The following is a 23083-nucleotide window of genomic DNA, read 5'->3' as shown; positions in this document are numbered from 1 at the left end:
CTATCTTCTGCAGGCGGAATATGTTTACCCCTTACGTTAAACAGGAATGTGTTTCTGTGGAGCTGAGCAGATAACTGTAGGCAAAATACTGTCTTGGCAGGCCAGGCTGGGCACCTCTCGGCTGAGCAGGAAGTATGTGAGAGGTCAGGGATACATAACTAAACTGCAGATTTCAGAATATCAGGAGGCTCGGTGCCTGAATTCGGGTCCTGGCTCAGCTGTGCCACAAAAACGTGTTCATCTCGATATTTAAACGTGTACCATGTAAATGCATTGGCAACATAGGCCTTAGTGCAGAATTAACGTTTCATTCATGGAGGGCCTAATAACTGACATGCTAACATTGGACGGAAATGCAGAGGCATTATTACTACAGGCATGAGAAGGGAATTGCATGATGACATGGACATACATGGGGCATAGGTACATACATAGGGTGCGTGTAGGGGACACACTGGCCACGTAAAATTTCTATTTCCTCATTCCCTCCTTGTCCCCTACTGTGCCCTTCAGGACACGTCTATATTCATGATACCATCTATCTGTTCATACAGCATCATTTGCTCGTTTCTTTTCTTTTGTACACGTGAACGTGGACGGGGAATACAGGCAGTGGCACACAAGCCGCAAATCGCTGGGCCACATTGCAGACAGAGACAGCAACTGAATATGACTAGTAGTATTATTCCTAGGAACGACAGTACTTTCCATCCCCAAGCTGATAATACACTCCAGAGCCAACCGGACCAAGTCCAGGTGCCTGGATTTTGGTGTATCTCGTGAGCTATCTTATGGAGTCTTGTTATTGCTGCGTATACATATGGCGCGTTATTTGGAATAAACATGCAACAACTGGAGCCGATCACTCTACAAGCCCTGCCCCTATCTGCTAGGATGACGTCAAGAACAAGGCGGTTCTGAAGAACAACAAGTCTCATAGCAGACTGCTCCTCAGTTAAGTTTCCTAAAGCAGAAGTAGTCTCATTCACTACTGCTTCCAAAGTTCTTGTTAACCTGCGTATTAATTTACTGTTTTGGATGGGACCTATGAAGAAAAAGAATCCTCTATTGAAATCTGTATATTGCTCCAAAGCTGTCTCAGTCTGATCGACAACTGGGGAATCGGTCTCCCTCTTGTGTCTAACATGTACTAGTCGTGAGTCTCGATGATAATGGGATGGGGCTAGGAAAACAGGTGGCAGTAGGAACGCTATATAACATGTCCCACCCCAGTCTAAGGGCAGACGTACATAGGCTGTCTGACCGCAGATGAAATAGGAATGGCGGGAGGCTTTGAAAGTAGACTTTCCTTTATCATTGAACTCGACCACAGTATTACAATCACTTTGTCCTAAATGCATTGAACCTTTCTTTCTAACGCATAATTCACCTTTTACTGGTAAGACTGTTATGAACGGTGAACCTATATTTGTCTCGGATTGGACATTCAGAATCATAAGGTTAAGGGAAACATTTCCTAGTTCATACACTTCATTTTCTAGATCTGTTCCTTTCCTTTGGGGAAAACTATTTTTGTCTGGGAAACATGCCTTATTCATTACTATATTCAAATCTCCCCAAATCCATTCACTCTGGGAATTCTCTGTGAACTTTCTGTCTTGTAACGATGACATTAAAGCAAACCATGCTCCGCACGAACCATTGTGTGAGAATGGATAAGGAAAGAGGGGCAGAACTCCCTTCGTTTTCTGATAAGGTGGGAGTCGGCCACATACCCAGCAATTCGTTACATTGCTGGTCTGGTGAGAATGGTGTAACATGGGAATAAAAGTATTGTTGCGCAGGGCTAGTCGATATGACAGTTCATGGGGTGGCAGATCACTGAATGTGTGCTTTACAGTGTCATTGAAGGAGGAATGTATATGTGAACCAAGAGGAGGAAAGAAAACATGTAGTGTCAAGCTTATACATATAATCGATATACTTAAAAAAAACATAATGATCAGAGTTACTATGCATCTGCTGCGTAAGGTCTTGCAGTATTTCTCTTTCTTATCTCTCTGTCTATCTCTCTGTCTATTATTCGGGTCTACGATCTTATACATGTCAGGAACCTGTCTAACCGATTCACCACAGGGTGGACTTAAACAATTAAACGCTGTCTGACTTACTAGACCGTAGCTTTAATTTGTACTCCTGTTGCGGAGTCTTTTCTAGCAAAGGGAGTTTCGAGTCACTGGTATCTGGGCAGTCCTTAATTTCGTTTACAGTTCCGTGTCCATGGAATCTTTTAACGTGTTGGGCATGGATCCAGCCCTTTCTTCCCTCGACCTTGACGGCGGTCCTCGTTGTGAGAAGTACCAGCTTCGGTGCTCGCCAGCGGGGCTCGAGAGGATTTGAACGATCAAAATTCCGGACCAATACGGTATCTCCAGGAACGATAGAGTGTTCCTTCACGTGGGTGTTGTCAGGGAAGGCAGCTGCAACCTGTGAACAACAAGAAAGGAGTGCAGACATCAAGGAAGCCAGGTAATCTGTCAGCATATTACTGTCAACATCGGTAATTCTTTTTGGCATAGGCGTACCCCACATATTCGGCGGTCTACCAAAAACCACCTCGTACGGGGACAGTCCTGTTCTGGAATGAGCTACCATACGCATGTAAAAGAGGGCAACTGGCAAGGCTACCATCCAATCCACGCCTTTTTCTGCACAGACTTTCGCTAATTTTGTCTTAAGTGTCTGATTGTGTCTTTCGACAAGGCCTGCTGCCTCTGGGTGCCGTACACAATGGAACTTCCACTGGTACCCTAACAGAAGAGATACTTGTTTCATTAATTCAGAGGAGAATGGCTGACCGTTATCTGAGTACACGACACGGGGCACACCGTACCGCGGAAAGAATTCTCGAACCAACTGCCTGGCAGTTGTCACAGCAGTGTAATCTGGGACTGGGTGCGCTTCTGTCCATCTAGATAATGCACATACAACTACTAGGACATACTTGTATCCTCGACATCTGTCCATCTGAATATAATCCATCTGGAGGACTTCAAAAGGGTGGTCAGGAGGATGAAATCCACCTTGTTCCACGGGAATGCCTTTGCCTGGATTGAACTGGCAACAGATCATGCAGGTACGCACTTTCTGTTTTGCTGCTGCACGCAGGTGCTTGTTGAACCAGATGTTCTGTAAACTGTCTAACATAGCCTTTTCTCCTAAGTGTGCTGGACTATGTGCTGTATTTATGATAACTTGAACCATGGAGTCAGGAAGAAACCATGTAGCTTTGCCTTTTGTCATCCAACCCTGGTCAGTCTGGACCCCTCCTTGTTCATTCCATTTCTTTATTTCGTCTGGAGTGGCATGTGTCTGTATGTCGAGTACATCTTCTGAGGGATCCCTGACTGTCATGCAATTTGTCAGTGATGGTACTTCTGTCTTTGTCGCGTCTGTGGGAAGGTCTGTTGGAGTCTGGGCTGTAAGTTTAGCTGTTCGATCTGCCAGGTCGTTACCCTGGGAAATGGTGTCAGTGACTTTAGTATGTGCTTTGCACTTCATGATGGCTATGGCTGTAGACAAGTGTATTGCATCTAACAGAGCCTGAATAAGGGGACCATGCTGAATTTTGGCCCCATGAGAGGTCAAAAAAACCTCTCTCCTGCCACAAAACTCCGAAGTCGTGAACGACTCCGAAGGCATACTGCGAATCTGTGTATATGTTTACTTTCATGTTCTTGGCTCATATGCAGGCTTGTGTCAGAGCGATGAGCTCTGCTGCTTGGGCTGACAGTGTGTCAATTCGTTGTGTCTCTATGACTTCAGTATCAGTGGTCACTGCATATGCGGCCACTAACTCTCCTGTGCTTGTTTTCATGCATGAACCGTCCACATAAAGTGTCATGTCTGGGTCTGGCAGTGCAATGTCTGTCAAGTCTTGTCTTGGCTTCGTTACTGTATTAATTACTTCCACACAGTCATGTGGTGCAGTGTCTGCTGTGCTTGAGGGCAAGAGTGTAGCAGGGTTTAAAGTGTTGCATCGTCTGATCTCTATGTGCGGCTGGAATAATGTCAGTTCATATCCTGTCAGTCTTGCTATAGTCAGGTGTTGAGTCTGAGTCCTGTTCAAGAGAACTTCCACTGAGTGTGGAACCTGTACTGTCAGGGGGTGTCCTAACACTATGGAATCACTCTGTCTGATTGCTAAGGCTGTTGCTGCAACTGATTTCAGGCACGCAGGCAGAGCCTGGTCCACTGGATCCAATGTACTAGAAAAATAAGCACAAGGCTTGTGTTTTCCTGCTTGATCCTGTGTGAGAACAGATAATGCTGTACCATCTCGTTCAGTGACAAAAAGTGTAAAAGGCTTGCTGTAACAAGGAGTCGCTAAAACTGGTGCTTGACATAGGGCTTTTTTCAATTCATCAAATGCAAGGGTATGTTCTTGTGTCCAAGGCAGGACAGTCGAAGACGCTGCCTCCTGTGTTGTTAACTGTATGAGTGGTTTGGCTAGATATGCATACTGGGGAATCCATTGTCTGCAGTAAGAAGTGAGGCCAATGAAGGCTCGTACCTCCTTTTGTGTCTTGGGCTGTGGAAGATTTGCAATTAACTGAATGCGGTCTTGTGTCAGCTGTCTACCCCTCTTGGACAGCAAGTGTCCAAGGTACACCACTTGCTGTGCACAGAATTGCAACTTTGAAGGGGACACTTTGTGCCCCTTGTCTGCCAGAAAGTATAAGACTGTCAGTGATGCACGTTCGCAGTCTCGTTCTGTTCGTGCTGTGATCAGGATATCGTCCACGTACTGGAGCAGTGCGGTGTCGGTAGGCATGTGAATACTGTCTAGTTGTCTTTTCAATGCTTGACTGTAAATACTAGGACTTTCTGTGAATCCTTGAGGAGCCCTCGTAAATTTAAAACTGCGTCCATTTAAACAGAATCCGAAAAGGTACTGGCTCTCTGGATGTATTGGGACACTAAAGAAGGCGTTCTTGAGATCGATTACAGTAAAGAACGTCGCTTCGGAATCAATTGCAGTCAGTAATGAAGAAATGTCTGGGACTACTGGGTACTGGGGTATTATGCACTTGTTCAGTTCTCGGAGGCCAATCACTAGTCTGTAGACTGGTGGTGCATTAGGGTCAGTTCGCTTAAGAATGGGGATGACAGGAGAATTACATACATTTGAGTCAGTTTCTACAACCACTCCCTGTGCAATGAGTTCGTCAACAATTTTCAGTAATGCTACTACTGCATCATGTGGCAACTTGTATTGTCGGATTCGTGGCAGTACAACTCCCGGTTTGAGAGTGACACGGTGTGGCGTAATGTGCATGTAACCTACATCAGTCGGACCTTGTGCCCATAAATGCTGTGGTACATTCTGGAGTCTGGGATCAAAATCTCTCAACACATAGTGTCCTTTAAAATCACGTAAAAACAATCTCACTCCTTCCGGAGAACAACAAATCACTGCTCCTAATTCTTTCAATGTCTTTATACCAAGCAAATTTTCAGGACATGACTTAGTAAGTAACAAGTCTGTAGTACGGGACAATGGACCGACTCCTAGGGAAACTGGCTTTGACACTTCGTTAACAATAGGCTTTCCTGAAAATCCCAGGGAAATATTCTGTGAGCCTGAGAGGGGTGCCCCTGGAACCTCGTCATGACTGATGGTAGTTCTGCTCGCCCCTGTGTCAATCAGAAATTTTCTGTCTTTTCCCAATACACGACTATGTACATAGGGACCCTCTTGATCTACAGGAACCTCAATAAGGGGCAAGCCAACCTCCCTCTCTAGGCTATTTCATGAGTACTGTTGATATTCTGGATAGTCTGACTGTGCGTACTGGTACATTTGTTGCGTGACATGTTGTGTGGCAGCTATTGGTTGCGGTATAGCTACTGTCTGTTGCGTGTTCTGTGGCGTTTGCGTGTTCTGTGGGGTGCTATCCTGTCTAGGAGGACGCGGTCTTTCTTTTGTCTTGCCTGTAGCTATATTGTGTTTCAGGACAGCACATTCATTTACATAGTGACCTGGTTGCTTGCAATAATTACAGTTCCCTTTAACAGGTGCCGTGCCCTTTTTATGTCCATCAGCTGGTACTGATTGTGCAACTAGTACTTTCATTTTCGTATCTTTCATGCGTCTCTTTTCATGTTCCTGTTCCTCTCTAATTCGGTTCGGGTGGTATTGTAACATTTGTAACATTTGGGAAGGGCTATTTGCTTGCCAGGTACTCTCAACCTTCAGTACTCTATTTTTGATTGGGGGTAAGGAATTCTCTACTAATTTGCTCACAAAAAGATGTGGATACGATTCACTATTTGGCTTAAGGCCACTATTAATAGTAAAACATTTTTCGAATCTAGAATAAAAATCACTGGTGTCTTCATCTGGTTTCTGTTTACAGGCTGAAATAGCATCCCAATCTTCCTTTTTAGTAACTAATAATCTCGGCAGGACCTGTATCAATAGTTCAGGTAGTGCTTTAGCTTTTGGCCCAAGACCAACACCAGGGAGCCGACTTTTATCCTCATCTTCCAATTCTGTCCAATTTATCTTTTTCTCTCCCACTTCCCAATCTTTTTCTTTTAACTTTTCATAAATGCCTGCTGGTAACAGTCCCTTTAACAATTTAATGATGTCAGCGTACGTATAATCCCCTATGCGGAGAATGTCTTTTAATTCACGGTGGAACCCCCCCGGGTCTTTATCATGACAGGGCAGTAACTTTTTCATTTCCAGTATTTCTATTTTCGTCAAGGGTGTATAAACATATACTCGTTGAAGCTCATTATTTTCATTTTTGACGGCATGTACCTCACGTAGGGGGTTCTGTCTGTCTATGTGGAAAATCTTTCTGTCGTGGTGTGGGGCAGGAATCAAGTGCGTGGTCAGAAAAGTCAAGTACTTATGTCGTTGGTCTAGAATGACATTAATTAATTCGGTACCTAGGCCTATCCATCTCTCTAGGAGTAGATCGTCCAGTAATTTATACAAGGGACCTGGATCAGAATGTTGACTCTCGTACAACGTGATCAGATGTTGAACCATGTAAATACCAGCTAAACGCTGTTCTTCCGGAGGAAGACTTAAAAAAGTTTGCGCCACTACGTCATCATTATATGTATTAGAATTGCACGCCCATTGAACAGCTGACCGAGCTAGTTCCTGTTCATGCATAGTATGCGGTCTACCGCCCCCGCCCCCCACTCGTCTTCTCAGTGCATTCTCAGTAGCTTGGAATAGGTGTTCGAGAGAATATGTCTCTGGTATGGGAGGTCCATGTTTACTGTAATCGAGACCTTTGGGCCTGTCAAACTGTCTTGCTCTACCTACGTAATTTATTTTACTCACTTCCTCTGTTTCGGACTCAGCCTCATCAGATGCTCAGTCGTCCTCTTTCTCGTCTGACTCTTTCCTGTGTGCGTCTGACTCATTCCTGTGTAAGTTCAGAATTTCTTTACGAATTTTCCTGTACATGCATTCTACCTTTGACATTGTATCATGTTTGCAAGCAGCTATATTGTTGCTCCACTCTGTCATACCTCTAGTTACTTCTTTATTTGGCTGGTCTTGTTCCCTGATCAGACAATTAATTAAAAAACGTAAAAGTGCGCGTTGAACCTCCACTTTTCTTTGTGACATGGCCTCATGAATACTCTCGGGTCCCTCCCCCGTTCTAATGAAGTAGTATATTCTGTCTAAATTGTCCTTCATGCCTGGTAATGTGATCAGATAGTCTGCAACGCGTCTTAATCGTAGTGAGAATATGAGCATTGGGCCCACACCTGGTACTGGATCATATATACAATGTGAAATCGTTACATTTTGTTTCTGAGGTGATGCTGTCATTTTCGGCGTTCGTTGCAGTGTTAATTCTTGCAGTGCTCGTGATGGAGGTGGTGTTTGCGGTATGTCTGTTGTGGGCCCCCCTCCCATTGCCCCTTGGCTTGGATCGTCTTTCATGGTCTGTGGAGGAAGCAGTGGTGTTAACTGATCCTGTGATGCTGGCGGAGGGAGAAAAGGATTGTTACCAGGAGGAGGAAAACCTGCGTTAACATAATCCGGAGCAGCCTCTTCTAAATAGGAAGAAAGAAAAATGTCCGCTGCTGTCTGTTTATGACTACGTACTTTGGTCGGGATCAGTGGTGGCGGCAAATTACTGGGTACTTCCGGGGTCACCTTAACTAGTCCTTCAGCGAGGACAGGATACATGCCTTTAATAAGGGCATTTCTTTGTCTATCTGCTTGTTCTGCCTTAACCCGTTCACCTTCTTCCTGTAGCTCTTTTTCTCTGGCTTTTTCTGCTGCTTCTTTACTTCTCTCTGCTTTGTGGAATTCTTTCTCTGATCTCCTATGCGCTTCTTTACGCCATAACTCAATGGCATCTTTCTGGGACTGTCTAGCTTTCTTTTTCCATAATGCTTCCTCTACTCTCATAATGCAATCAGCATCCCATGTCCCTGAGGCAGGCCATCTACACTTCTCGTCCAGATCCTTCGTGTAATCTACCCATAAGTCTAAAAACAGTATGGCATCTAACCCGTGCTTTTGGTACATGAAATGGCCAGGAGTGTCTCTAGGCAGGACGGGGACTGCTTCTTCAAGTATCCCTTTCCTGGTCCCTATCTGACGTAATTTCGAAAACAGTGGCATGTTGGAACTAACTTGAACGAAAACACAATATGCACAAAAATAGACTGGAAACAACCATTCACACTACAACATTAAAACATTAAAAACAGATACATCCTAACTAGTACATAGAAAAAACATGATCCTGAAAAACTGTTTACTTTATGCACTGCAAAACAGTACAACCATACCGGTCTCTTAAAGAGACACGTCTTTACCGCGTCCACTGAAATGGACACGTCTCTACCGTACCTGTGTACCCAGATACGTCTTTACCGGGCTCAAATAAATGAACCCGTCTCTATGCGTTCCCAATAACGGTACTCACCGGGAAGCAGAACTGAAGGCCTCGGAAACTCAATACTGGACTGGACTGCTACTACTGCTGCTGCTGCTGCTGCGCATGCGCCTCGGAACAGGTGGGCCTCGGGATACCTCGGACCTTGCTCTCTCGGCTTGGGCTCTGGTCGGGATGGTCTGCGATCCTCACCGCCTCGTGTGGATGCCTGTTCGCAGTCTCCGTCTCCTCCGTGGGCCTGAGGGAGTAGGCAGGAAGTCCCGCTGTCGTGTACACTTGAAGTCCGTCACGGCTGTAGAAGGGGTCAGGGGGCTGGACCTACATCGCCGGCGCGTGGGGAAGGGGACTTGTCCCTATTCGGGCGCCAGATTAATGTGGTAAATAATAAATTACCCTGTCATAATTTCTATACATTAATAAGGATCATGCATATAATGAGAGGCAGAGTCCGTGGTGTCCGATTCAGAAGGGCTTTAATACAATAACTCGAGTTACTGGAGAATTGGGTTCCATCACCACTAAGGTTCAGGAAGGATCGTCATCTGAATCTTTATTCACAGGATACATTATATATAGTTAAAACATACATTGAATTGGATAGAGAAGGCGGAGCGCTCCAGGCGGAGCAAGTGAAAGAGAGAGATAAGAGCACATGGGCGTGAAAGAGGGCGTACACATGGGTGTACACTTGATGAGTCATAGGTGTGTCATAGGTGGGTGGATGCATAGAGGTGTCTGCATGGTCAGCAGGAACCTTTACCCTACTTGTGCGCGCAAAACTGGTCATGACGTGGAATTGACGTGTAACTGGGGAGAGCTGGGGGGAGCTGACTTTAGTGCTAGTAGAAGAGTCTGGGATGTCAGAACGACCTGCACCTCTGGCATTATCTGATATCTTGTGTTTGGAGGATGTATTGTCTGAAGTAAAGGTCGCTCGAGCAAAGGCTGCTCATCACTAAATGCTAGTGTATGCATATATTTCATCGTGCATTGCGTGGGGGCCATGGGCCTTCTATGGAAACGGGTTCAGTAAATCACTTGGATGGAGACAGAAGGCTAGGCCCTATCTTCTGCAGGCGGAATATGTTTACCCCTTACGTTAGACAGGAATGTGTTTCTGTGGAGCTGAGCAGATAACTGTAGGCAAAATACTGTCTTGGCAGGCCAGGCTGGGCACCTCTCGGCTGAGCAGGAAGTATGTGAGAGGCCAGGGATACATAACTAAACTGCAGCTTTCAGAATATCAGGAGTCTCGGAGCCTGAATTCGGGTCCTGGCTCAGCTGTGCCACAAAAACGTGTTCATCTCGATATTTAAACGTGTACCATGTAAATGCATTGGCAACATAGGCCTTAGTGCAGAATTAACGTTTCATTCATGGAGGGCCTAATAACTGACATGCTAACATTGGACGGAAATGCAGAGGCATTATTACTACAGGCATGAGAAGGGAATTGCATGATGACATGGACATACATGGGGCATAGGTACATACATAGGGTGCGTGTAGGGGACACACTGGCCACGTAAAATTTCTATTTCCTCAGTATACCAAGCCTACAGAGATTTGACACCGAAGGACATTCGTTGCGCTTTATAAATTCAATTCTGCTTATATCATATCATACTCCTATCTTTGATTCTTCATGGTAAGATATGTGCAGTTCCATCAGGAAGGGACCTAAACGTTCGATGGGAGAGGGGAGTCTCAAACAGGACATTTCCCATTTTGAAGAAGGGTTTGTTGTTCCTCAAAGCAGAAAAAATGGTTGGAAGGAATAACAAAAAACATGACATGAAAATGCAACATTACCTAAGGAAGTGCAATCCTTGGTTTGGTGTCAGTTTGTTCAGTGGTTTTTGAGAAATTTGCATTTAAAAAGTGTTCCGTTCTGGGAATGAAGAGGTTATATTTTAGATATATCTAAAATGTTAATCCGCAGCTCCTCTGTTGATTCACAAGTCTATGGAAGATTCATAAAAATAGAAACGCACATCATTGCACTAGGAATCTTTTTCTAGCGTTAGCACCAGCGAATTCACAAATCTGACTGTGTATTCGTGAATCTGCCCTCAGCAGTATCACAAATATTATCAATGAAGTTGTCAATTATGGCATTTGAGATATAATCAGCAGTGTCATCAATTATGTCATTTAATATGTCATCAGTGATGTACTATGCAATATATTAAGTAGTGCATAGCATGGGTACGTTATTGTTAGCTTACCAGCACACTGGGATAACTCACTTTCGTCTCCTTTCAATTCAGCTCCTGATTCTCTATACTGTGCTCACTTTCTGATTTGGTAATGGCATTATATAATAGGAGCCAGCTGCGGCGGCACACAGGCCGTCATCTGCTTTAGGTCAGGTATCATTCCAAGACTTTGCCGCTTTTATTAGAAGGCGCATTCCCTCCACCCCACCTCCACAAGAGAGCCCTTTCATTTTCTCTAAAACACAAAGGAACAGAAACTAAATCAATTACGGTGACATTTTACCTTTCAGCGGAATCGTCAGCACCGTCTAATAAGTGGGCCTTGGGCCAACAAGCCTACCCTGGAAGCCAACAAGTAGCTGCTCCAGTAGCTAAAGCTCCTTAAAGATCACTCATGTCTTGGGGAGGAAGGGAACAATCCTCGTGGGGTTTCAGTAAATAGCTACCTTCTGATACTTAACCATTTGTTGACCGGATGATCATGCTTCTGGGTAAACAAAACAGAAGAACGTTAGCAATCAGCATTTTACCCTAACTGTTGTGGAGAAAAACCAAACATCTACAGCAGGTAGGCATAGCAAAACTCTCAGAGCTTTCCAAAATGTGTGTACCGACACAGTACTGTGTTGCCTGCAAATGGTGGGTGTGTCGCGGGCACTTAGCACATAACTGCTGCCAATTAAGAGGCATTCCTCTAGACACCCTGGTCTATGGGGGCCGGGCGATTCATAACAAAGCCTCAGTAACAAGTAAATGGTCTTTGAAGGACCTGTGAAGTGCGCGGGTGCAGCTGTGTGTGTGCCCGGGAAGCTGAGGTGAGGTGACAGAGGGTGACAGACGGAGGGAGGGAGATAGAGGGAGAGGCAGAGGGCAACAGACAGATGGAGACAGACAGAGGGAGGAGGGCGACAAAGGGAGGGAGACAGACAGAGGGAGGAGGGCGACAGATGGAGGGAAACAGAGGGAGGGAGACAGAGAGAGGGAGACAGACAGAGGGAGGGAGGGAGGGAGACAGACAGAGAGAGAGAGAGAGAGAGAGGGAAACCGTGGGAGACAAAGAGAGGGAGACACAGGAATGAAGACAGCGGGAAGGAAAGAGGGAAGGAGACAGAGAGAGGGTGACAGACAAAGGGTGACAGACGGAGGGCGACAGACAGACAGAGGGAGACAGAGAGATACAGAGGGAGAGAGAGGGTGAGAGAGGTAGAGAGAGGGAGGGAGAGGTAAAGAGAGGGAGAGAGACAGAAAGAGGGAGGGAGACAGATAGACAGAGATAGAGACCGGGACATACAGGGACAGACAGAGACAGATAGAGGCTGAGACAGGGACAGGGGCAGACAGATAGAGGCCGAGACAGAGAGACAGAGAGGGAGAGGGAGGGAGAGAGAGAGAGAGGGAGACCGAGGATGACAGAGGGAGGAAGAGGTAGAGAGACAGAGAGAGAGGGAGACAGCGGGAGGGAGGCAGAGGGAGACAGAGAGAGGGAGTCAGGGGGAGACAGAGGAAAGGAAAGGGAGACAGACAGAGGGAGGGAGACAGAGGAAGGGAGACAGAGGGAGGGAGACAGAGAGGGAGGGAGACAGAGAGGGAGGAACACAGAGAGAGAGGGAGACAGAGGGTGACAGACAGAGAGAGGGAGACAGAGAGAGGAAGGCAGAGGGAGACAGAGGGAAGGAGTCAGGGGGAGACAGAGGGAAGGAGAGGGAGACAGAAAGAGAGGGAGACAGAAAAAGAGGGAGACAGGGAGAGAGACAGACAGAAGGAGAAAGACAGAAGGAGACAGGCAGAGGGACAGCGAGAGGGAGACAGAGGGAGGGAGACATAGGGAGGAGACGGTAGGAGGGCTTTAGAGGGAGATAGAGGGACAGAAACAGAGGGAGGGAGACAGAGAGCGGGAGACAGAGGGCGGCAGACAGAGGGAGACAGAGGGAGGGAGTCAGGGGGAGACAGAGGGAAGGAGAGGGAGACAGACAAAGGGAGGGAGACAGACAGAGAGGGAGACAGAGAGAGAGAGACAGAAAGAGAGGGAGACAGAGAAAGAGTGAGACAGGGAGAGAGACAGAGGGAGGGAGAGATAGAGGGAGACAGAAAGAGAGGGAGACAGAGAGAGAGGGAGACAGAGGGAGAGAGACAGAGAGAACGTTTCTGAGTACCCATGATATAACGCAACACACATGCGTAGCTGTTGTGACGGGGTGTCCCTGCCATGATCAGGCAATGCTCTGTGATAACACGTCACCTCGTAGCTGGTTGCTGTAAATAATTTAATGAAAGCCTTAGTCACAGAGGAATTAGAATATAATTCTCCGAGTCATCAGGGATACGCCCCTAATTTAATCTTGCAAAGAAAAGAAAAAAAGAAAATATGTCCCAACCACCCAGGTCAACACTCCGTGGCTTGCAATTTTCAATCAGGACAATCTGATTAGTGATCACTAAAAGTAGCAGGGGGTAAATATGAGCGGTAATATGGGACTCAACATCCAGGGCTCAATTTTGTTTGCTGCAACTGTCAAGAAGGAGATATGCAAATTCTCGCATATCACCAAGTTCCATAGGGTGTAAGATTCAACAAGGAATAAGTATAATCGATCACCATCTTAGAGCGTGTAATGTCTGCGTTTTAACTAGAGAACGAGAAGAAGCCACACAGTTACGTTTTTCTTGCAGAAATTAATGAGCCGTTTTTAGGACAACAGAGAGGACTTGCTTCTATACTATTTAAAAGTCTAACCAGAAAACTTTAGTGCAAGGGACATAGAACATTAGGTGCTATGGCCCTTATTTATGAGGCCTTGCATCCGTTTTGCGCCGCCGGTGCGTCACCTTTTGTGACGCACCAGCGGCGTAAAATATGCGCCTTGTTGCGCCAAATTTAAAAAGTGACGCTTCTAGGTAGATGCGTCACTTTTTAAACCCCCGCGCCACATTATACCTGCGTCAGGTATAATGTATGCAGAGGGGGCGTTCCCCCGCAAAAAGCCTCGTAATAGTGACGCAGTGAAATCTATGAGATTTCACTGCGTCACTTTTAGGATGCTGTTGCATCAAAATCTTGCGCCTGCCTCACAGCAGGCGTAAGACTGACGCAAGCCCTTTCACATGGGGCTTTCCCCATGTGAATGGACTCATTGCTGGAGTTGCGTCACTTTTGTGACACACTCCAGCAATGCGTCACTTTTGCGCTTACAGATACGTCAGAAATACTGACGTATCTGTAAGTCCTTGCGACATGATGCGTCATACATTAAATATGACGCATCATTGGTGTCGCAAGGAGTGTGCAGTGAAAAGTGACGCATCGCTGTTTTCACGCAGGGATGCGTCACTTTTCATAAATGAGGCCCTATGTTTTTATCAGATCGTATATTTCAACTCCCCATTTGCGCGCCTCTATAACCGGCAGCATATACGTGCATCAGTTTCAAGGTTTGGATCCCGAACAACTTTTGGCGATCATTTTTATACTGCGATTCAAAGATGTTAAGCACCTGAGACTATAGACATCGACAGCCCCCTAGTCGAGCGTGTCAAAGTTAGATGAAATGGGCGCCATGTTAAAAGTGGATGTCACTCATTCACTTATGTGGGTGCCCCAGTCTTATTAGGCACAATTTACATGGTACCACTTGATCAAATAAGGTCGGTACCATTTCAAATAGAAAGTATGGTTCAATTCACTCCAGATTATAATTTAAAATGTTTCAGTGTGTCTATGTATAGATGTGAATTTATTTTTAAATGTTTGTATATATGTTGTTTTATAGCCCTGAAGACAAAACGCGTCGGCCACTGCACCTAGTGTGAGTAAACCTAAGTATAAGTTAGGTCTAAGTTAAAATAGCCTTCAGGATCGTAATTCTTGTTTATTAATAAGGTCCTTTAGCGAGGATAAACACTGTTTATTGTTCTAAGAGTGTAATGACAACTAACATCTATCGCTCAGTAAGGTTGATATGTTTCAGCCTTTAAAAAAGTGCCTCCAGATTCATAACATAAAAGATGTATTTATAAAGCGCACATTCACCCCAGCAACGGGCATCGTGGCGCTGAAATAGATGTATATTGTTACCCAACTCAATGGTACTAATTTTATCGACCTCAAATGTTTTACGATGCAGTCATGTAAATATTATGGTGAAAACATACATCTATGTACACACCCAGTGTCAGACAGCAGTCCGTACTTATTAATGTAAGCTGCATTCCACCATTGGATATCATCATTCAGTCCATTTTTATGTGTGAATAATTTATCAATTCATCGTGTCTAGCTGTGATGTAACGTTCCGTCATTTTGGTGGTAATGTGTCTACAACTGATGTTACTCCTATGTTTGCAGAATCTTGTGCTTATTTTTTGAGTAGTCATGCCTACATATCTGAGTTTGTATGGACAGATTATCAGGTATATGAGCTTTTTAGTGTTGTGGTTTGTAGGTCTTTGTAATTGCCAAGGAGTGTGTAAGCCTAGGTCAATTTCTTTTTTTGGTGCGGTCAGGTCTGATGGCAGAAGCTGCATTGACCGCACAGGTAGCGGCCTGTTCCCCCTGGAAGACCCAGTGCACTGTGAATCATATTCACTGATTAAAACTTGGCTCTGGGTCTGGTGTGGACAAGTGTATCCCTCAGGTTTTTTGCTCTTTTGTTAGAAAAGATGGGAAAGTGCCACTGTCCGGGTCCTGTGTTTAGAATGCATCAATTGATTGTAATGGTCTTTTTGACACAGTCTGAGGCGATGTTGTATGTGCTTACAAATACCTGAGGGGTTTCTGTTTTTTCCTTTGGTGGTGTTTCTAGTAGTGAACCTTGATTCCAGTTTCTCACTTGTTTTCTAAATGATTTTCTCAGGATACTCGCATGCCCTCAGTTTGTGTGACAGATGGTGTGCTTGTTGTTTAAAGTCTTGCTATTTTGTTTTACTTATTTTCATTTTTTTTGTATTTCAATGATTAGTGTCTATAAGAAAACCGATCTACATACATGACTCCTTGGTGAATTCACGTCTTCTACGTTTCCAGAAATATATAGCCTTCTAGGATTATACATAGGTTTTATGCCTGTTTCCACTACAAAATGCAAGTAGGTTGAAAGCACAGAAATTAGGTCAAATTCACTACCTCTTAGAAAAATGCAAAAATTGGCAAAAAAGATTTTTTGAGGCAACTCTGATTGTTCCTGAAAGTTGTGAAAATGGTGTTCTTGACACATCAAAACCCCTTTTTGATGCAATTTTTAGAAAAAACAACACCCAGATTAAAGCACAGTATTTGTTTCCCATTGCTCCCAGAAAATAACCCCATAATTTGGCTATTTTGTTGGTGCACTTCTGGTGAATCCTCAAACAGTGGATGCTTTTAGATTCCCAAGGATGTTGCAGAAAATACGCAGATTTGGTGTGGATACTTATGGTGGAAAGAAGTGCCCCAGATATCTGCAATTTGTAACCCTTTCAAGTCCACCAACACATTATTGTAACACAAATTTTTCAAAATTGGCCAACAGATTTACACCGACAGAGAGAGAAAGGCAAGGTGATTGATGTCCATATTGTTGGTTATTATTTTTCTGTGATTATAGAGGTTTCATGTCTCTTTTCCTCTACCTTTTTCCCCATTTCTTCAATTAATGTTTTACTTGACTCACTTATTTTCTTGTTTTAGGAAGGAATGGGGCTTGGAACCTTTTTTGCCAACATCCCTTCTACAAAATGTGAAAGAAAAAACCTTGAGAAAAGCTCTCTCTCAACAGCTAAAAACTCACCAGAACCATCTGCCAAGTGGCACCACGGTAAGGATGCTGATAACCAGTATTCAATTATTTATTTACTTATTTGACAGTTGTAGAATATCACTTTTTCACTGTGATTCCCATTAATCTAGTTTATTTATATTACGTAGTGGAGAGTTTGTGAAACTCACACATTTCCTGATAGACCAATTTTGCAAATGGTTGGGGAAGAAAATGTTTTGCTTGAACAACAAACGTTTCTTTGAACCAGTTTGTTGTTGGTATACTTGGTGACTTCCGTATATATATAGTATAGTATATATAGTATATCTTCACGTTCAGTTTCCATGCAATATATCAGACAAGTACATTTTGTGGAATGCATGTAATTCCATATAATTATAGAATTTGTATGTGTATTTTTCCCAAAAAATGGGGGCAGTTTCGTACACCTTTAATTGTGACTACTGGGTTTTTGTATCTGATAAACAGCTCCTGAATACATGTGCTCTTTGATAAAAACTAAAAAGAATTTTTCTATTAAATTGTTATACTTGATCATGATCTTTTAGTAAGTAGGCTGTAACGTCACAAGATGTAGTTCTGTTCTAAAAGCGTATGCTCCCCTGCCTAGTGTGTACACATGCAAAGTGCAATGCCTAGTTGCAACCTAAAACACAGGTTCAAAAGCAATGATTGTGCAACTAGCAGTTTTAAAAGAAGTCTTCTTTGACTCAGTAGGTAGTTTGACTAAAATCTGTTAGTGACCTATAAAGGTCATTGCTACATCATATATGTAATCACGTTCAATACAATCAATTAAAACATTGCATTTTAATGAGGTCTATTGCTAATGTGACTTTTCTATAAATTATCATATTGTCTTCTTGAAAGTTAACCATTCAGATCTTGTCAGCTTGAGGCCTGTTCCTCAAGTTGAACCTCCTACAGCTCTGAGGTAACTTGTGTTTTCACTCTTCATTAACCCTTAGAGAGATGTGACCGACTGACATCCACCAAAGCCTTCTGTAAAAATATAGCTTTCCTGGAATGTGAAGGTGAAAGTGCCATAGAATGCCTATCAAAGCATTCTATGACAATTTCACCTTCACAGGACATGGCCACAGTAGACCTGAGGGAGTTTTTCACAACAGAGAATGGGAGAAAATTTGTCCTGAATGGGTAATGTTTGTTCTTCTTCCATAGGCCAGATTGGGCTGCCTTTGAGAAGAGTTGGGATAGAGAGGTGGAACTGTAGGACCGGATACTGTGGGATTGTTTTGCAGCCAACCACTCTTAAGAAGTGGAACCAAATGGGACCTAGGAAGAATAAAAGACTGGGCTCGAGGAGAAGACTTGATTATTCTTTACCAAGGAAGTAAACACCTTAATGAATCAAAGGTGGGACACACTTCTGACCCTCTGACTACATGAAATTGAGAGCCTTAAAGTTTGGCAGATGGGTACTCCAGCACAAATATGACGTATTTTCTTATTACAAGTGTGTAGTAATGAGCCAAGATACATCAGTTGTCTTGAGTAGATTTATTGTAGGTTACATGGATGAGGAGCCAGCTCCAAGGCAGCCAGAACCAACAGACACCAACTTAAGAATACATAATACACATTCTAATGTATCTAAGCAGCAGAAGAATGTCCTTAAAGAAACACTACACTTATAGCTAAACAAAGATGGGGAAACTAAACAGAGTAAGGTAAAACAGATTACTACAAAGTGCATTATATGCTAAAGCACTTGTAATTAGGAGGACTGGCTTTCCATCCCCAACAATTTCTACTTTAGGATAACGATAGCAGTGTCTTGCCACTGTTCTTTACGAACACTCCGCTGTCCCACAGGTGGTGTCAGGAGTAGGATTTTTAGGCTAAAGTTTAGATGTTCAGTTTATAGCATCAACTGTGAAGTCATGTAGAAAGATAGAGACCATTGCAGGTGCTGGCTCATAATGAATGGAAGTTGCTGAAGCCTGTCCTATGAGACAAGCAGAGGCACTACCCAAGATAGTTGTATCTTTTACAATTGGGCCCTCACAACCTCTGCCCCAAACTTAACAGCTATTCTCTAAATATTAATAAGGTAAAAAACCTGATTTACGTTAGTTAATAGAATAGTTAGCGAGGTCAGTTAGCTGAGAAACAACAGTGATAATTATGATTCCATTGCTATTTGTCTCTCTCCAGTTCTCCTAAGTAACCACCTATCTACCAGAGCCAAACCATAGCAGGATGCAAAAAGACCTTTCCAGAATAGCTGGACCAGAATCCTAGCTAGACCTGAAACTTGAATATTACTGCTTGAGAAACAACTGAGGTAATATAGGAATAAATGACAAAGTCATGCCATACACATTTGTATAAAGAATAATTGCCTTAGGTGGAAGCAGTCACTCCAAACATGGAATCATTGATACAGTCTGTTACACACATTTCTTAGAAACACCATTGGTTAAAACATAAACATAGATTCAACAGCATTCAAGAGTAGCCCTTCAAAAACTTTGCGACAGTTGCAGCTTTTCAGAGAGTTAAGTGACTTGCACATGGATCCTCAAATAGAAATACTGGGACATAGGTCATCAAAACAAACTTCAAAAAGACAAAGGAGAGCCTACAGTACTAAAGATTTGAATGGCATGTTGGGAATCATTGTTTAAAGAAACAGTTCCACCTTTGGTCTGAGTCCAGCAATTCCGTACGTGTGTACAGTGGGTTATATTACTGGTAAGTGTCCCTACTCTATTAATGATAATGGGTAGAAGATGGAAGAGCTAGGTATGTTCTGTGCTTCAACTGAAAATGAAAATTTTCAGATTTTATTATAGACACAATAGAAGGGAAAGAAGAACAGGCTTTATTGGACACGAAGTTGAATTCAATCAGTAGTGTGAACACCTATGGAGAGTCAGGGTTCATCTGGTGAAGTGCTGTCTGGTGTATCAATGGTCAACAGAATATATATCCACAAGTACAAGCCTCAATAGAGTTTGGAGACATAGGTTCCTTTCATTAATTGGCAGTTATCTTATACCTTCATTAGGTAGTTTTTGGGAATGCAAAATTATTTATACAGGAACTCCTTCCATATGTATGCAACAGCGGTTCCTCCCTCTCTCACCTCACCCAGCTGCTCATGGTAGGTGACCTCAGAATCTGATCTCTGGCACGTTGTGATTATTAAACATTAGCTTTGTAGAATTAATATGCTGTGTGTGTATCACTTTCCAGTATCATTGATTGTAGACCCAGGGCGATGTGTCTATGTGTTACGTTTATTTTTTGTAGCTCTGTAATGAGGCTGAAATGTGTCATACTTGTGTCTCTGGGTCCATATACAGATGTGATTTTGAGAGTACATACAATTTCAGATCTGGTTATAGAGGTATGTGTAGAAGGAGAGGTGTTCATGTACCATGATTCCTGTTATCTTAATACAAAGGTGCTATCTTTGCCAGTACTTTGTGTGGGCATTGTGCATATGTATTTCATTTGCTGTACTGCTGTAAGTGGCAGTTCATTTTTACAATCATACATTTACATCATGAGCAACATCACACCTTTCTTGATCTTGTCTGTGCTGTTCACTTAAAATTTCACAGCCCCTCAATACCAAAATGATACAACCTGATTCTCTCCTTACTAGTGAATGTCTACACAGTAGATTCACAGCCAACAGCTGAGACAAGCTTGATTACACTCACAACCCACATTTCACTTTACCTTGCATGTAAAGATAATGGGGCCAGATGTACAACTATTTTTTGTGGTCACAAACGGGAAATCTGCCCGTTTGTGACCGCAGAATTGGTCTGCCACATGTATAAACCATGTATTGCGAGTCAGTATCCTATTACCAACTCGCAAAATAGGGTTTGCAACTCGCTATTAGGAAGGGGGTGCCAAGGGCGCTCCTTCCTAATAGCGACTAACACTTCAATGTACAACTTTTTTGCGACTGCAATTGTAATCACAAAACACTCGCAGTTGATCACCTACTTCAAGCATTTTACTACACCTCACAAATGTATGAGCCCAGAGACAAAGGCTTCTAGGTAACATTTTACTCCATCTTACAAAATGTATGAGCACAGGGACAAAGGCTTCTAGTCAAGCCGACCTTAGTTTTATCAACATATTCAGTTTGTGACTGAGGAAGGTGAATAATTCTATTTGTCTTCTCTCTTCTCAGTTCTAGAACTAAACACGCTAGGCCACAATGATTTTTTTACATGAGATAGTCTTGTGTGTTTAACTATAGTCTTTGGGTCTGATTCACAAAGGTAAATTTACACTTTTGTGCAGGTTTACTATTGTATGCTATTCACAAAGAAATGTGCAAGTAGTATAGTAAGTGTAGAATAGTAAGTGCGGAGACTCCACACTCGTAAAGATGCTACTCTTAAATCAATTTATGAATAGAATACAATCATAAACGTTCACAAAAGTGTAAGCTTACCTTTGTGAATCAGGCCCTATGAGAATTGTTTCACATTTCAATGTTTCCAAGTTTTTATTGTGTTTTAAAATAGTTCAGATACACTAAGAGAAAAATGTTTTAGCCATAATAAATGTATTATTCATTGTTTGATTTCTTAAACAGTACTTCCCAACATGTTTTAAATGGTAAAATGGTAATACTAATCTGATAACCATGAGTTTACAACGTTTTTAAACCAGCGACATAATTACTATTTAACCCTTTTTACTGCTAGGCCTTTTTATGCCCCAGTACTAAGCCTTATTTTGGCTATTTGAGGCAATTCACGATTAGGCCTGCTTACATTTTTGTTGACCTAAACTATCCAGGGCTCATTTGGTTCCTTTTTTTCCAACATCCTCAGGATTTTACAGGTTTTTAGAGTTTGTGGATTCCTTTGGAGGGGACTGATTAAGTTGCCATAATATAGCAATATTTTGAGTTTTTGAGGATTAAAGTGTCTGTTTTTTCATAAAAATGGCATCAAGGAACGGTTTGATGTGCTAAAGCCACCATCTTCCCAGCCCTCTGGAACATGCAGAGCTGAATTAAAAAACAAATTTCTTACCACAGTTTTGGCTTATTTCAAAGAGGCAGCCCATTTTTCCTATGTTATTGTCCTTTCAACCTACTTCCAATTCGTGGTCCACATCAGTGTGAAACTCGTGGGTGATCCAGGAAAGTTATATATTTCTGAAATGTAGACACAATTCCAAATTCAACAAGGGTTTATTTGTGTAGATTCCTCAAGGTTTCCCTCAACAAAATAACTGCTGAAGCAAAGAAAAATTGAGCCACACTGTACAATGGTTTTTCATTGTGTACTGAGTAAAGAACAATCCATATGGTGGAATATATGTAGAGTGAAAAAAAGACATCTGAAATGGGCACAAGATACAGAGTTTACGAGCAATGGTTGTTTGTACATCTCTGAATTTGTGATTACACGTACAAGCATCTGGTTTAGAGGGTATTTTTCAAAATGTCTAATTTCTTGCATGCTGGCTTACATTTGAAAGGCATACATGCAGCGAAATCCAGTATGTATTATTTGCTGCCACATGTCTTCTGATAAAAATGGCACTTTATTTGTACGGGTAGGCCTAGTCCCTGCAACAGAAAACAGCCCAAAACGCAACATGGATGCAGCACATTTTTTCCACTCAACACAACCCATTTTTGCGAAGTGGGTAGCTGTGGATTTTGGGCCCTAGCTCAACTGGCACCTAAGGAAACCTATCAAATCTGCACATTTTTTAAAACCAGACACCTAGGAAAATCCAGGATGGGGTGACTTGTGTGGCTCTTACCAGGTTGTTTTGAACAGAATCCCTTGCAAACCTCAAACTTTGAATACAAACACACATTTTCCTCACATTTTCATGATGGAAAGTTCTGGATTATTTGGGGAGCCACAAACCTCCTACCAAGTATTCCCCTGAGTCTTCTGATAATAATGATACCTCACTTGTGTGGGTAGGCCTAGTGCCCGAGGAAGGAAATGGCACAAAACGCAACATGGATGCATCACATTTTTGCACTACCAACTGACCTAGTTTTTGCAAAGTGGGTAGCTGTGGATTTTGGTCCCTTGCTCACCCGGCACCTAAGGGAAACCTAGCAAACCTGTACATTTTTTAAAAACTAGAGGAATCAAGGATGGAGTGACTTGCTCAGAATTCCTTGCAAACCTCAAACTTTGACTAACAAAACCCATTTTCCTCACATTTCTTG

At 43.0% G+C, this 23083-nt stretch overlaps 1 protein-coding gene across 1 annotated transcript in view; it reads left to right on the top strand.

Annotated features, from left to right (window-relative positions):
* FRMPD3 (FERM and PDZ domain containing 3) overlaps positions 1–23083 on the top strand; it is a 786479-nt gene that overhangs the window by 513993 nt on the left and 249403 nt on the right. Inside the window, exon 9 of the mRNA XM_086964646.1 lies at positions 16788–16914. Coding sequence (XP_086820772.1) covers positions 16788–16914 — 127 coding nt within the window. The remainder of the gene's footprint in view (positions 1–16787; positions 16915–23083) is intronic.

Source organism: Lissotriton vulgaris, chromosome 4_1, assembly GCF_964263255.1.
Source record: "Lissotriton vulgaris chromosome 4_1, aLisVul1.2, whole genome shotgun sequence".
Classification (NCBI taxonomy): domain Eukaryota; kingdom Metazoa; phylum Chordata; class Amphibia; order Caudata; family Salamandridae; genus Lissotriton; species Lissotriton vulgaris.
The sequence above is the reverse complement of the archived record's forward strand: the minus strand, read 5'-3'. Positions and strand labels throughout refer to the sequence as shown.